We start from the raw sequence: 15718 nt of genomic DNA on the forward strand, positions 1-15718 counted from the left end.
TTTTTCTTTTTCTTTTTTTCTGAACTCTCCAGCTCTTACACCCTGAGCACGTCCACCCCTCGGAGGTCCTGTCTCAGCACCCCCCAGTTACTCCAGCATCCCTCAGGGCGCTGTTTTCTCCTTCCATTTCCAACTCTCGCCCCCAGCCCCTCACCACCCTGCCAGCAGAGCCCCCTGCCCCCGTGCTCCTCACCCCCGGAGGCCAATTCCCGGCCGGGGGTGTCCCCCTTTTTTGTCCCCCCACCCCCGGTACCGCGGCTTTGTTCTGCGCAGCGGTCTGGGGGGGGGGGCTCGGGGCTGCCCCTAGCGGAGGCCGCCCGGGGGCTTCCTCTGCCGGGGAAGGGGCTGCTGAGCCTCGGGCACCCCAGGGGGCGGGAGCTGCAGCCTGGAAGTAGAAAAGGAGGACTAAAAAAGAAGGCGGGGGGAGAGGCTGCGAGCCTGCCGGGCGGCGCTGCCCGCCGCAGGGAGGAAGAGGAGGCAGGGGAGGATGCGATGCTGCGGCTGAGCCCCGCCGGAGGAGGAGGAGGAGGAGGAGGACAGCATCCTCCGAGGGGAAGGAGGGAAAAGGGGAGGAGGTGTCTGAGCTCGCCCAGAGCCTGCTGAGCCCTCCGGGGGGCTCTGCTGGCACCCGAGGAAAGTTTGCCGAGGAGAGAAGGAGGCAAGTGAGAGCTTCGGGCACCGCAGAGCCGCCGCTGCAGGGGACACCCGGGGCACCCGCTCCCTCCGGCTCCAACCCAGGTAAGCATCCAAGCTCCCCCTGGCCCTGCCGGGGACTTTCCCGGAGCTCTGCCCGGGGAAAAGTCCGGTGTTTCTCCCCAAAAAACTGCCCGCGGCTCTGTATGGGAGGCTGTCTGGGCTCTGGGGTGGTGGGAGCTGTCTGGCTGCAGTTGCTGCTTGCTGCTCGCTGGGGTTTTTCCGTGGTGCCGTCGCACCCCTGGGAAGGAGGCTTGCTGAGGGGCTTCAAATATTTCGGTGGTTCTGCCCTGGTGAGGTGGTGTGGATGGGTGACAGCTCGATCCCCCTCACTGCAACTACGAGGGAAGCGTGGTTAGCGGTGGGTGATCCTGGTGCTGCTGGCATGGCTTTAAGGGATGCTCCTAAAATGCTGGCCGAGTCTGTCAGCACGTCCTTGGAGCTCTAGGAACTCCCAGAGCTAGGAATAAAAGTCTCTGTTTGGCCCCTGAGAATACAGAGAGGGGTGAATATTCCCCTGGAAGGAATCGCTGTGTCCTCTGGATTTCCATTACTCAGGCTTGGATATGCAGCTTTTTTTTTTTTTCTTTTTCTTTTTTTTTTCCCCCCTTGACACTAATGTATTTTGAGCTGAAACATTTTGAGAGAGAAAAAAAAAAAAAAAAAAAAAAAAAAAACTAGATTCTAGATGATAAGAAAAGAACCTGTTTCATGCAGCTCAAAGAAAACTTTTCCCTCTCCTAATGGAAAGGAGACTTGTCATTCTGGACAGGATAATTTGGCTGGAAAGAAAGTTGCTCATTTTTGAGCTGGTTAACTTGGTAAAAGTGGAAGCAGGAAGGTAAAAACTGCCTGATATCAGCAGTGGGAACAGCTCCCAACTCGTGAATTCCTGTGACTGCAGGGGGATGGAGAGGGACCCCTCTCCCCACAGCATTAGCCGTGCTCTAGGAGATGACAGGCTTCAGGAGAGTTAAGATGCTTCTGTTGTATGTGGCCATCAGTACAAGGACGGGCTTTGTGTTGCAGGGTCTTATTGCTTAGAGGACGATGTAAGGCATCCTGTGACTTTAGTTGGTTTTTGCTTCATCCTTTACTGCTCTGCTGGCTTTCTCATCCCCGTTTCCTCTGGTTTCCCAGAGTTTTGGAATCCCTTCCGTGTACAAGCTCCAGCACTGCTTGCACAGTTTGAGATCTCAGCCCCTGCCTCTATTTCTGACCACTCCAACTATCTCTGTGTGATGGTTCCGGGTGGGTACGTCTCCATACAAGTAACACCAATGAGTGGGATTTGACTCCCTGTGCTTTTCTTTCATGCCATCCAGTGTGCCTGGTGGCTTGGTCCCTCAGTCACCCCCATGTGCTTTTATTCCTCACCCAAGTGTGCATGGTACAAGTGCTTGGATTCACGTTTTTACAGCTCTGCTCTGGACTGTCATTGCTCTTGTGTTAGGACTGGCCCTTTGAACTTACAGAATCCAGGTTTGACAACCACAGATGCAACTCCAGAAGCCCAGATTTTTATTTATATATATATTTTTTCTTTTTCCTTTTTTTTTCCCACACTGCCTGCTCTGGTCTCTGACCTTTTGTGCAGGCTGCTACTGACGTGTTCCCAGACGCCCATCCCAATGGGCCTCCTAGAGCGATGGCTTCTGGCAAGCTACCCATCCCCGCTTCCACTGCAGCAGTCCATCTCCAAACTTTGTGTCTTCCCTCGTCCCCTGCCAGCAGGCAGGTAGCTGCCAGTGCCTGGCCAACCCCTTGGCACAGCCCCAGAGCTCTCTGCCTGTCCTAGGCTGACCCGAGGAGGGAACACTGCCTGCGCCAGCTGCAGGGTGAAGGGTCTCCATCCTTCTCCAGCGTGCGCCACGGCCCTATTTCTGTAGATATGATCCCCTCCCTCCTTCTGGGAAACGTTCATGAATGTCTGGGAAAAGCTGATGGTAGCAGCACCCACCCGGAGCCCTGCTGTATAACATCATTTATCCTTCCAGAGTGGATATGTGGTTTTCTTTTACCTGCTGGAGTGAATTGTCCTTGGGACAGGCTGCCCTGATTTGTTATCACTAACGGTGCCTGAACAAGCCTCCTTGTCCTCCCCTGTTACATCCTGATATGGAAGGATTTTACCCCAGCTTAACCCCCTGCCCTCCTGGTGATAACCATGAGTGGTATCAGGCAGGGAAAAAGAGCTACCAGGGTCTGTGCTGGCTGTTATCACTGCAGCCTTGAAAGCATCCAGAACCCAGCACAGTCCCCTTGGAGTAATTGCAGGTGACAGATGTGATGGGTGCCGGGTAGAAGCTCCTCTGGAAAATCTCAGAGGGAACATGCCCTCTGGTCTCTGGCTTGCCTAGGAGCAGAGGCAGCCAGTGTGTTTGTTCATCCTGTTAGGGCTTGGCACACAATAGCTGCCTGGCTCCCCAGGAGCAGGGATTCTTGCAGGGTGGAAGCTGAGGAGGGAGCAAACTTTACAGAAAAAATCTGTGATGTGATTTAACATGTGTGTGTTTAACCAGGAGCTGTCTTGCTGCTGTTCCAGGGCTGGTGGAAGAAGCGGAATCAGGGCTCCAGCTCACATCAGCGTGCCAAGGTTCCCAGGCAGAATAAAAGGACACTGCTGGAAAAACATCCATATTGTTAGCCCGGCTAATGGAGAAAATGCCCTTTCTCTCCTGCACATTGTCTGTTCTGAAAAAATCTTTGCCTGCAGAGAGGCTTCCCTAGACAGACATCCCCAGATGAGGAAGAATTGAATCCTTCAGTGCATCCGTGCCTGTCAGCTCCAGCTGATGTCTCACTCAACAGAAACTTCACTGGAAGTTCACTGCTGCACTTCATTCAGGTCTGAACAAAAGCCCGAGCAAAGGCAATGAGACGTGACACTGGAGAGAGCAGCAGAGAGAGCTTTGCCTCAGCTGGAGGTATGGGAAAATTTTATACCCTGGGAAGCATGTTGGAAACGGCTGGCTGATCCCACTGGCGTGTTTCAGGGTGATGGGTGAGGGATGTTAATTTAGTGGCTGCAGTGTTAATAGCACAACAGTGATTTTTGGCTCTTTCAGTAGAAATCTGCATGGTATCTGTTTTCCCCTTATGAAATATTTGACAACAGAAGCGGGAAGAAGCTAGGGAGCCAGGCAGGGGAGTACGAGAGAGCAGACTGCTGCTGTTTGCAGTCAGGCTGGGGAGAGAATTGCTCTCCTGCCTGTAAAATCAAAGGCATCACCAGCAAACTGCTGGCAATTTGGCTTCTGGCAATTTGGCTTCCCAGTGAAGTTCAGTGAACAAAAAGCCAGCTCCTATCATGTCATGGACAAGCTGCTCTGGTCAGCCAGGGCTGTGTGTCCTAGGAAAGGGTAGGTCCCCACACGGGATCTCTCCCAGCTCTGTCTGCTTGTGCAGGAGCTTTGCACAAGTTTGGGTTTACACCTGCTGAGGCAGACAGGCTTCCTTGCCCTTTCTGCGTGATCTCCTGTGATCACACTCAGTGTGGTGTGATGTATGAGATCCATATTGTCTGGGCCATGACTAGCGCTGTGAGACCAGCTGCCGCCCGAATGGACAACAAATACAGCTGAAGAAGCTGTGTTTTAAGGGAAGAGTGGGCGGAGAGGAGTCAAGAGAAGTAGGCAGCAGGTCCCAGGCCTGTGTGAACCTCGTCTGAGCTGATGATGTGGGTCTGTCTGCTCAGCCACACAGCTGCACTGCTCTGCTGAGGCTCAGGCTGGAGGCAGGGCCAAGGTCTAGGCCCCAGGGCATTGCGTGCTCAGATTCAGTCGTGCTGCATCCATCTGCATGGCTGAAGGCATTGAACGCACTGACCTCAGTGCTCCAGCCTGAGCTGGCTGTGTATGAACAAGGCCTGGGAGAGCCCAGACTTGAGAGCAGGCCTGGATTTTTGCTTAGCTGTTGGTACCGGCGGACTTGGAGGCAGTGCTGGTCACCTTGGGTGGTGGCGGAAAGGTGCCTTTGGTTTGTTGCTCTAACAGCCGCATGCTCTTCTCTTCTCCAGGGATTTCAAGGTAGCAGGAGACCAGCAGCAGCCTCCTCAGCACAGCGTGTGCCCTGCGAGGACTGAAGTGACCTCTGAGACTTGCCTCAACATGTTCAGCGAAAAGAGCAGCGCCTCTTTGACCCAAAAACCCATCCAGAAGAAGACACGACCTCAGGGCCTCCCCTCCCCTGCTCTCTGCTGCGCGTGTGGACTTTGCATCATGCTGGCAGGGATCAACATCACGTTAGTGGGAGCGTTCGCGTTCGGGACCTTCCTCCCCGTGAACAACCCCCCCATCATCATCGGGCCCATCTTGCTGGTGGTGGCCTTCACCTTCTTCGGGGCCTGCTGCATCTGCAGCCGGAGGCCGCCAGCTCACGGGGCCAGAAAATCCAAGCCGGGATCCAACATTGGTCTCATCAAACCCGGCAACACGGCCTTTGAAATCGAAACGAGCGAGCACACAGTGCAGGACACCACCGCCGTCCAGCTGAGCCCCACCAACTCCCCCATCTCCTCCAAGAAGTCCACGCCGGTGCACGAGAGCACGAAGACTTGCAAGCTCTTCACCATGGAAGGCAACGGGCCGGTGGCCAAGTACACGACGGGAGGAGAGGCGATACAGCTCAACTTGCCCAGGGACCTGGCCGCATCCTAAACCCGGGCAGAGCTTTTACCAGCAGCCAGCCAGACGCTGCAATGGGTGGGCTGGAGTCTGAGGCTGAGGTGCTTGTGGAAAGCCAGCAGGCAGGCTTCTCTAAACCAATTTAAGGAAGAGGGATGCCACAGCAGGAAAACTCCGGATTTTTGCTGAAAGGAGCGTGCCCGTTACTTGGCTTCACAAAGAAAATTGCTAATGATGTTGCTGTGAAAGGACGAATTGAAAAGTTCTTGGGAAAAAAACAGCTTTTTGGGGAGCAGAGAGGATGAGGAGAATGAATTAATTTGTCTAGCAGAAGGTGGAAACGTGATGGCTGAAGGAGGGGCTACACAGGGTGCTGAAAAATGACAGCTCTTTTTTCCTTTTTTTTTTTTTTTCCTGAAGTGAAGCAATTCTTGAATGTAATGGGAGCAGGAATGCAGTAAATTACAGCATGCTGCCACTCAGTCACAAGAAGATTTCAGCATTTTAGAGCCGGGCTTTTTGGCAGTAGGGACAAAATATCTGTGTTTATTGTTGAAAAAAGCAGTGTGAAACAATCTCCCCTCCTCTGAAAATCCTTGCCCCATTTCTCCTTGAGTTGGGTGACTTTACCATCCATGATAAGAGATGATGAATCACAGGGATCACAATTAGCACTGGCATTTTCCTCTAGTTTTAGTCGTGCTGGGCTGCAGTGGTGCTGCTCAGTGCAGTGTGTTTACTGGGAGGTCAGCAGGGCCAAATTCTTGGGGACAAGCTCCCGGGGTAACCAGAGGCTGGGAGAGCCTGCAAATGAAATCTTTGGGCAATGATTATATCCTGAGTGCTGTGGGGAGGCATCTTCCTTTCCATCATCTTATGGAAGGCTGGCCTGGGACACATCAGCTTGGGGCAGGGGACTAATAATTGTATGGGCTTCAGTATATCTGTGCTGGAAGGTGCTGACTGTCTCTTCCCTGAGGTGCCTGCAGGACCCACTGCACAGTGGGCAGTCAATATGGAACTCCTTGCTGCAGGAAACCAGCTGCTAAGGGTGCTCCTGGGCTTGAGGAGCAATGGGATGAGTTTGAAGAAGAGAATTCCTAAAGAGCTGTTTAAGGCAAAGGCACCAGAATAAAACATAGATATTGCTTGTCCGGAGTGCCCTCCCAGCCTCCAACCGAGGCGCTATTGTTTGGGAGCTTCCTGAGCTGGAAGTGGTGCCTGTGTTTAGTAGCCCTGAATTGATTTTTTTTTTTCTTCTTCTTGAGTATCTTGTCAGCTTTTATCATTTGTGCTCCTGCAGCATGGAGTTGTACAGCTTAATGAGAGGCCGTAAACGTCTCTGCCCTTGTTTTATTTTCAGCCTGCACCCTACTAATTCTCCTTGATAACCCAAAGCTCCCAAATTAGAAAGGCCAGCAAACAGCCCGTGCCTCCCCACACCACTCAGGTTTTCTGGGGTCTTTGTCACGTTTCTTTCTGTCATCTATTTCCCGTGGTACTTCACATCTCCTGTAGACAGAGGGAGGTAATAGTTCCCAGCTTGGCCAGCACCCATTCATCCCCGAGGCTTTAACCAGCAGGTGTATGGAGAGGTGTGAGGGATGAAGGGGAGATGGCTGATATGTGGGATTAAGGGATGGCACCTGGGGACACGGAGGGGCTGGCCAGAAGAGCCACGCTGCTGTACAGGCCATGCACGGGGTGTCCTGGTTGTATGGGGAGCTGATCTCCTTCATGGGCTTGGGGAGGATGGGGTTGAATTTCATGCCTTGATGAGAGGGAAGAAAAACTCTGGCTTGAATGCTGCAACAGTTTGCTGCCTTGAGCAGCTGCTTCTATACTGGAGACTGACTTGTGACACCAGAGTGATTTTAGCAGGGCTGCCCTGCTGGCTGGAAGGGGCAGGAGCAAGCCCAGGAGAGGGACTTGTCTCTGGAAGATGTGGGTTCACATCTATGCTACAGCCTCCAGGTCCTGGGCAAGTGGTTTAATCGTACTGCTGCTCGGCTGCCTGCCTGTGCAGGAGGGAAAATAACTGCTCCCAGCTCCACAGAGCCGCTTTGAAGCTGAGCACATTGCCAAGCAGCAGGGCTCGTATCAGCACACCTGAATCTGGAGGCTGCTTGAAGGTGGACGGGTCTGTCTGGTCTGATCTCTTTGTGATCCCCTTTAGAGCTCATTTTCATGGGCGATCTCCGCTTCCAGCACCAGCTCCCCTTTGGCACGTGGGAACTGCTGTACTGAACAAAAGGCTCCCGTGATTTTTGCCTGCTGGTGATTGCGCTAGCAATTAAACGGAACAGGTTGCTGCTCTGTGTTTGGCTCCCAGCTGCTGGCTCACCAGCCTTTTGGAATAGCTCACAACACCCTGGAAGTCCTTTGGAGGCATTGCCCATGTGAATACAGGTGTTGCAGCGCTTTTCTTTGAGCACTTGGAGGCAAAAAAAAAAAAGCAAAATCAAGTGGTAACCGTACAAATTAACCGTCTGCTCACCAAAGGCTTGAAAACTAAGTCTGGAGTATGTGTCCTGGAGTGACTCCTTGTGACAACTGCACCACGAAACTCTACCAGTGATGGCTCATGCAATGACAATACAACGCAAGGCTCCTTTGGCAGGAACAGGGGCAGATGCAGGACGCTGAGGGCCAGCTAAGAGCTCAGAGCGATTCTCCCTTGCACTGTGGCATCAGACAGCCCTGGGACACCTGGCACATGCCGTGCTGCACACGCAAGCCTCCTTAATTCTGGTGTTGCTCTGGGACCTGACACCCTTGGGATCCAGGGGACACCAAGATGCAGGGACAGCACCTGGGCGAGCAGAGGCATAGGACCAGCAGGACGGCGATGCCCTGGTGTGGTGGGTCTCTATGCCGAGCTGTGACCCCGACCAGCACAGGAACATCTGCTACCTTCCTCCTGAAGCATAACTGCCCTGCTTTGTCCTTTTTCTGTCTTTCGGGATTTCCATGTCTGTCTGTCTGTCTGCCTCTGTGATGGGCTGTGACTGATGTTATTGTGAATCTCGTGCCTTCTTCTTGTGTCTTGAAACGAGGAGCGTTTCTTGTGCTCTGAGTCAGTTTCTGGTGTGAGAGTCTTTTTTTTTTTTTTAATCACTATTTATGTGTGTGCAACGTGGAATTTAGAAAAGGCAGACCCATTAAAAGAATTGCACTCAGTGAGCATTGGGCCTGGCTGCTCTTTTAGTCTACCACTGCAACCTCCCTTTCCCCAGGACTGTGTGTGTGTTCCCCACGACTGGATGCATTCATTTGGCCTCATGCTCCACACTCACCTGCTTGATTTTCTAGCCAGCACAATTACCTTCAAGGAAAAAGTATCCCTAAAAGTTCGTGTTACCTGTTCTGAATTCAGCTTCTCTGGCAGTGGAAAAGGGGCCAGGGTATTTTAGCTGATCCTCTCCCATCCTGGATATGGGAGGTGTTTCGTTTGTGGTGTGGGAAGGGGTAGAAGCTGCATCTGTGCATGTCTGGGTGTAGGGCTGCTGCCATCACCTTTCTGGGCTCCTTCTGGGTTTAGCCCAGCATGGTCTCTTGGAGATGAGGCAAGGAGAGAGCACAGCAAGAATAAAGAGGATTTGAGAGCCTTGCAAACGCTCCCTGTCAAAGGGCTTCTCTCCAATGTGCAGCCGAGTGATCTGAAATGAGAGGGAATCTCTCCATGCCAGGCAGGCTGGCTGGTTGGAGGCCTGAGAAATGAACTGGCTAAGAAGGCTGCGCTGCCAGCGTGTGTAAAATGAAAACACGTTCCCTTCAGGAAGGATTTCTTTTGGCCTTTGGAAAGAACTTCCCCGAAGGGCTTTTCTCTTTTAAAAGGAGGAGCAGAAAGAAAAGCACAGAGGGGGGTTTGCTGAGCTTCTGCTGCTGCTCTCCTGAACCTGCCCCCAGCCTGTTCCTGCTGCAGCACCTGCCCAGCACCAACCCCGACCATGAGCTTCTCTCTCCACCTGCAAGAATAAAGCAGAAATGTAACATGGAATCTAACTAGCTTTTCTGGTTCTCAGCCCAAATTTATAGAATCATAGGATATCCCAAGTTGGAAGGGACCCACAAGAATCATTGAGTCCAACTCCAATTTATTCATGACTAGTTTATTCCCTGTTATCCTTGTGCCAGCGATGTCTTCACACTGAGATACCTCCAGACAATTTCTACCCCCAAAATATTTTATATTTGTAGCAGATTTCCAGGAGCCCACAGAAAACTTTCAAACCTGCCAGATCCCTCTTGGGCAAGAAGTAGGATGTTTTTCCCTGGGAAAAGAATTGGAAGAGGGAAAAAAAACTCCATGAAAATGCAGAAATATCCATAAAAATGCGAAGCCTCCATGTGCAAAGTCCCTCTTAAATACGTAACTGAGCTTTTATGCCATTAGTCCTTGGTGAGCCCATAGCAAATGTGCTCAACTTAAAGGCTGAAAGGCTGCTTTTCTCCAGCTGCCAGAAGCTGTCAGCATCCACGGGAGGGACCCTCAGACATGGGCAAGTGCCCCACTGCCACCCCTGCAGAGCCCCAGTGAGGAGGGGACCAGGGCTCAGGCTGCAGAAGGCAGCTGGGCCATCGGGGTTAGTCGGTGGGGATTGTTCCTTACAGGCTTGTTTCCACGGCTCTGTTCAGTCTAATTTATGATGTCTGTGGAGAGGAGATTTTGCCGTTTCCATCAGCAGATCTCCTGCTACTTGCAATCACAGTCAGCCTCTTGCCGTGGGACCCGCACACGCTGACATGGCTTTGAATTCTCAGAGCACAGAGGGTGCCAGGGCTGGCAGGGCAGATTACATTTTTTAAGGGCATCCTTGAATATAAAGAGTCCCCAGGAGTTTTTCCAGGGAGCAAATTTTCATCAGAAAAAAAAAAATGATTTCTTGAAATTGGCCTGCCCTGAGAAGACACTGGCTTGTGATGCTTTTGCCAAGCAAAAAATAGCCCAGGTTCCAGAAGAAATTTCTGATCCAGCCACTTGATAATTTCTCTGCTACCCAATCCTCTAGGCTACACCTAAAATAAGATAGCGCTGGGCTCTGCCTCCACGTGGAGACCAACCTTCTAGGCCAGCTTTAGGGCTGTGGTCCCTTCCCAGACACCCTGCTCCTATCAGGTTCCAAGCGCCAGACCTCTCCATGAGGGCTTTTAATAACCTGTGCCTCCAGGGACCTGTACATGCTTCCAAAGCCATCACAGGGGGTCTCTCCTGCTGAAACCTTTGCCTGGGTTTCTGGCGTTAACCTGCTGTGCCAGGGAACAGAGCTTTGCATGCAGCTCTCTGGCCTGGTGCCAGAAGCCTATCTGACGAAGTTTGCTATAAAGTCAGGGAAATTATTTCTCTTGGTAGCACACGAGGCAGAAAAGACACTTCTCTTGGAGACAAATCCTCCTCCGTTGTTATCTTGGTATGAGAAATCGGGATGATCTATGGTTTATCTCCTTATCGCCAGCTGAGCCGGGCAAACACGATGCTGGAGCTGTTCCCCCCTCTCCCTCCTCCAGCAGCCGGTGCTTTATCCAGCTGGGGGGCCACATCCAACCCTCAATCAAAGCCTGCAGAGCCCCTCGTTCAGGTCAGCGGTCCCCAAGGTGCTGGGGAAGGGAAGCAGGGACGAGCTCTCTCTGCAGGAGACGGAGAAACAATCCCGCTCGTTTTGTTTTCCTGGCGTGATGCATTTCTCCGGCACAACACTGAATTTCCCCAGAGCTCAGAGCCACGTATATTTTCATGCGGCATCATTAAAAACATGACTTTGAGTCTTAAACTCGCATTTGTTCTAAAGAGGAGCTGTCTGCCGGGAGAATTAATTCCTCTGACTGAAGTCACCTCCCTGGAAGTGCTGCTGTTGTCTTCGATTTCATGGCTGAGATGATTACTCTCTTCCAACACCCAAGAATAACAAGATTAGGGAATTTGTGGCAATGAAGGCAAGGAGGAGGGATTGGCTAAAAAAAGAGAAGATAAATTGAATTTTCCTTTTAAAAGAAAAGGAAATGGCTATTTCGGGGAAAGTTTGGCTTTGGGGAGATAATAGCAGGGATAGCTATGCTGAACCCAAGTCAGGTGAAAGCTATCGGGTACTTTGTGGCGTTCTGTTCATCTACATTGCTTCATGACTCTTAGGTATGTCGTTTATAGCTAATTTGGGAAATATTAAACCCAGTCCCAAGAACTAAAAATCAGTGAAAAAATGAGCGTAAATTGGCAGAAATTCATGTGAAATACCTTGCTGGTGGAATTTTGGTGTGCTGCAGCTGAATGACAGCCAAACGCTGCTCATCAGGTCTGGCCACGGCTTTTTGGTGGGGAGAAGATCTGGCCAGAGATTTTTGGGGCAAAACTCTGCCACCGGGAAGGTGAGTGCAGCCACTGGGGAAAACCAATTCAAAGGGTTTGGGCCATGCTTGAACGTGACTGTGCTGGAGACAGCAGCACCCAGAGGGGGCAGTTGGCATCCATCGTCAGCGAGGGGCTGGGCATCCCTCTGGCACTGTGCAAGAGCAAAGGAAACCCAGGGAAGTGGGTCAAAAACGAGGCATTTTCTGGATGATTCAGGGAAGCTGAAGGAGGGGGCTGGGAGGAAGACAGCAACTTGCTGGTGTGGGGCTACAGGAGCAGGCTGAAGCCGTGGATACTGAGGGTTTGCAAATCTGGAACAGGGATATTCTGAAACGTGGGTGATTTGCTGCACAGGTGGCACACAGAGAAGTGTGTGCGCACCACAACGGTGCTCTCACATCCCAAAGGAGCCCCAGGCTCCCTTTTCCCTGCGGGGCAGGGCAGGAGATGCCCCCCGGGAGGGACAATTGCCAAAGAGAAAGGCTCCTCTCCCTTGACACCAGCAGCACTTGAGCAGGGCTAAGGCTCGCGCCGTCATTAGGCTTAATGCTTCTGTTATTTGTGCTGTCAATTCCCTTAATGGCGCTCCAGCAGCATGGAGCGGGGTGAGTCACGGCCGTAATTATTAACCAGGCTCTGGCGCTGAGCAGGCAGCCGAGGAGCAGCTCCGCAGCAGCCCGGGTCGATGCGGATGGAGCACGTTCGCTAATGAGCAGGTGCAAAGTGCATTCACCGGGAGAGAAAAGGAGAAAGACCGGCCGGGGTGAGGTATTTTGCCTCCTTATCCCCCTGAAATACCTAACTGCAGGTGGAGGAAGAGTGCCAGGGGCTCACCTCGTCCTCCCCACATCCCCGTGGTTTTAAGAGCCCCTTGGATGCAGGCCCCTGGGGTTTTGTGACATGGGAAAAGGGCTGGGAGCTGGGGCCTGAGAGCCTGAGCAGGAATAAGCAGCAATGGGGTGGGAGAAGGGAGTGGGTGCTCCCATCTTAGGGCAGCAGCTGCCTGGAACATCAATTACAGGCCCTGCCGAGCCAGCGCGGCTCCGGGCAGGCCAGGGGACCTGACGCGACCGCTTGGCATTTTGCAGGCACAGATCTCTGTCGGTAAAAGAGTAGAGCCTGCAGTGATAAGGGCAGAGATTCCTCTTCTTTTACGCTCCGTGAGGCAGCGCAGGAGGAGGGCGGCGGTGACGGGATCGAGGTTCATCTGTACCCTGCCAGGAGTGACAGCACGACAGATGGAAGCGATGCCCATCCCATGGGAGCAGAGGTGGCAAACAGCACCCCGGCGGGTGACACAGCCCTCCCCAGCCCTCCCCGAGCCTGCTTTGTGGGGCTGGGAGGCAAAATCAGGGGGAGCTTCTGCTCCTGGATGGGCAGAAGGAGGAGGCTCAGTGGCTCTGCCTGCCATTTGCAGCCTTCCACCCTTAAACAAAGTCACACAAAGCCCTCTAATAGCCTTCAATCATGTTCCAATTAATTCCCCTCGCTCCAGAGCCTTGTTTAAGGCTTATGGGCTTGAATCTATTTTCACAAAGACCATTTACTGCTCCAGAAGGTGGAAATTAGGAGGTAGCAATGAGAAAAAAGAGCAGTCTTGAGGGTGCACTGCTCACTTTGGCTGCTGTACTAAGCAGGGGGGGTAAAGCACCATTAAGGTCTGTATAGCTCTGTCCCTGGGAGACACAGCTATCATTTAGTGTCTGCCTATCTCTGAGTTTCAGCTTGTCCCTTTATTCGCAGATGGGCTAACCCGGGGCTGATCGTACCCCGGCTGCACCAACAAATAAAAAAAAAGAAGAAACTCAGAGGCTGACTTCAAATTAACAAAGTTTAGCAGTCCATGAGTAGGAAGAGATACAGGTTTGCTTCTTTGGTCTGCTAATTTCGAGATCCTTTGCTCCCAGCTTCCAGGGGATGTGTATATTCCCTGTGATGGACTCTTGTAGTTTCTTCTGCCTCTCCTGCCCTTGCTGAAAAAAACACCACTAAAACTCTTGCAGAGAAAAAAAAAAAAAAAAAAAGAAAAGAAAAGTAGTTGAAACCATGAACTTCTACCAAAATATTAGAGCCGAGGAGCCAACATACTCTAACAGGGCCAGCTTAAGTGAAAATTTCTGTACAGGCTCTGAATTGGGCTTCCCATTTCAGCTTCACAGCTTATTGGTAATGCAGTAGTAACTGTATTCCTAAATGGCAACAGATCTGTACAGGTTCCTCAGATTGTCTCTGCTCAGACTGATGCCTCCAGCTCCCCCAGAAGGCAAGTTCCACAGCAGCAAAAAAAAAATAAATAAAAAATAAAAATAAAAAATCTCTATATTCTTGGCTCTAATTAACTCCCTGCAGCAAGAGCCACTTGGGTCGTAATGGGCGAGTGGCTTTCAGCCACGCTGTTTATCAGCTCCCTGGATGTAATCACAGGCAGCTTGATCCGATTAGATGGCAGCAGCACAGGGCAGTGCCATACATCCTGCGGGCAGCAGCACACGGGAGGAGGAGGAGATGCAATGCTGAGAAAGTGCTACCTTCCCCTCAGGATATAATGTCATCCTCCCTTCAGTTCCCGTGACTAAGGGGAAAGTTCTTGATGCCTCAGAAAGCTCTTCAGTGGCTACCAAGGGCTGAGCCTCTCACTCATGGGGGCTGTCCTGACATCTCATCCAGCCTGCTTTAAGGTGCTGAGATACCCTAATGTACCCATCCATGCTGCTCCTGTCCTCTCTGACTCTTGGAGACTTACCTGGGGGCAGCAGCCCCTCTGTCCCCTTGGCCTCTTCTGGTATTTCTGCTCCATGCACACGTGGAAGGATGCTGGGGGTTTCACTTCTTACAAAGAAGTAGAAGATGCCTGTGATTTGCTGCGAAAAACTATTAAAAGAGAGGAAGACTTGCACTGCCTCAGCTATACTTGTGCAACTACCCCTCTTCTGGCAAAATAAATAAATAAATAAATAAATAAATAAATAAATAAATAAATACAGGATCCATCTACTTCTTTTTTATGAAATTGTGTATTCTTCAGCAGACAGGCTGTGAGTTACTGCCTGATCTGTTTTTTTCTGTTCAGCAGGTTACAAGGGCCTGGTTAAACAGCAAAGGATACGCCGAATGAAAGGTGACTTTCCACTCGGGCACTGCTGGAGATTGGAAATGCCAGGCAGAAAGACAAGAGCTTTTACATCAGTGCATGCAGAGCTTTATGCCCCGAGCTATGTGTTTGTATAAAATCATCATCAAGCCATAAATGTAACTGAAAGCTGACAGTCTGCATCACAGACTTCCCAGCAAGGAGCCACCGTCCAGGTGAATCCCAGCTCTGTGTTAGGATGCGGGCTTTGTCCAGAACACCATGATGACTGATGGAGGTGTGCAAACATCAGGAGTGCAGTCTGCCTGAGTGAGGAGGGGCCTGAAACAAGCAGTTTGTGCTTGATGGGTGCCAGAGATCTGACCCTGAGCAAACAGGAGCTGCCAGGTGGGACCGGGACAAGGAGATACCGGGTGCTGCTGGAGGTGTGCTGGGGAAGAGGCAGTGGGCACAGGAGAGGGGATGGGGTCAAGATCAAGGCTGGGGATTTCCAGAAGCCTGGAGGTAAGGTGACTGAGGAACTGTCATGCTGATGGCTTCTCTGGAGTGTTTTCCACTGCCTTTGATAGGTCAGGTGGACAGGGTACCCAGAGAGGACTGGATGGATGGATGGACAGATGGACAGAAGGATGGATGCTGTGATGCTGCTGTGGCTGCTCTCCCAATGAGGGCAAAGCAGCAAAATGTTGGTGTTTGACAGGAAGAGCCAGCACTGAATATGGGACTAATTTCCCACCAAATTGCTGCTTTTCACTTGAAAAGCCCAAATTTTTGCCACCAGCTGTGCTTGGGCATGTCCCCATGTGTCCCCTTCTCTCCTCTGTATCTGCCTCTTTCTCCCCTGCCCAGAGCTCTGGGGACCAGCAGTGAGCCAGAGCTGCTCTCTCACACACTTATTATTATTATTTTTTCCTTTTTCTCTTTCAGCTGGATCAGCCAGTCTAATAAAAGATATTGCCTCTC

General features: G+C 51.6%; 1 protein-coding gene across 1 annotated transcript; it reads left to right on the plus strand.

Moving 5' to 3' along the window:
* Positions 1-19: 19 nt before the first annotated feature.
* Positions 20-13650, plus strand: TMEM275 (transmembrane protein 275). The gene is made up of 3 exons (XM_068690643.1): positions 20-738; positions 3239-3620; positions 4712-13650. Exon 3 carries the CDS (start codon positions 4803-4805, stop codon positions 5349-5351), a length of 549 nt encoding a protein of 182 aa, XP_068546744.1. The 5' UTR covers positions 20-738; positions 3239-3620; positions 4712-4802; the 3' UTR covers positions 5352-13650.
* The last annotated feature ends 2068 nt before the right edge of the window (positions 13651-15718 follow it).

The sequence above is a fragment of the Anas acuta genome, chromosome 8 (assembly GCF_963932015.1).
Source record: "Anas acuta chromosome 8, bAnaAcu1.1, whole genome shotgun sequence".
Taxonomy (NCBI): domain Eukaryota; kingdom Metazoa; phylum Chordata; class Aves; order Anseriformes; family Anatidae; genus Anas; species Anas acuta.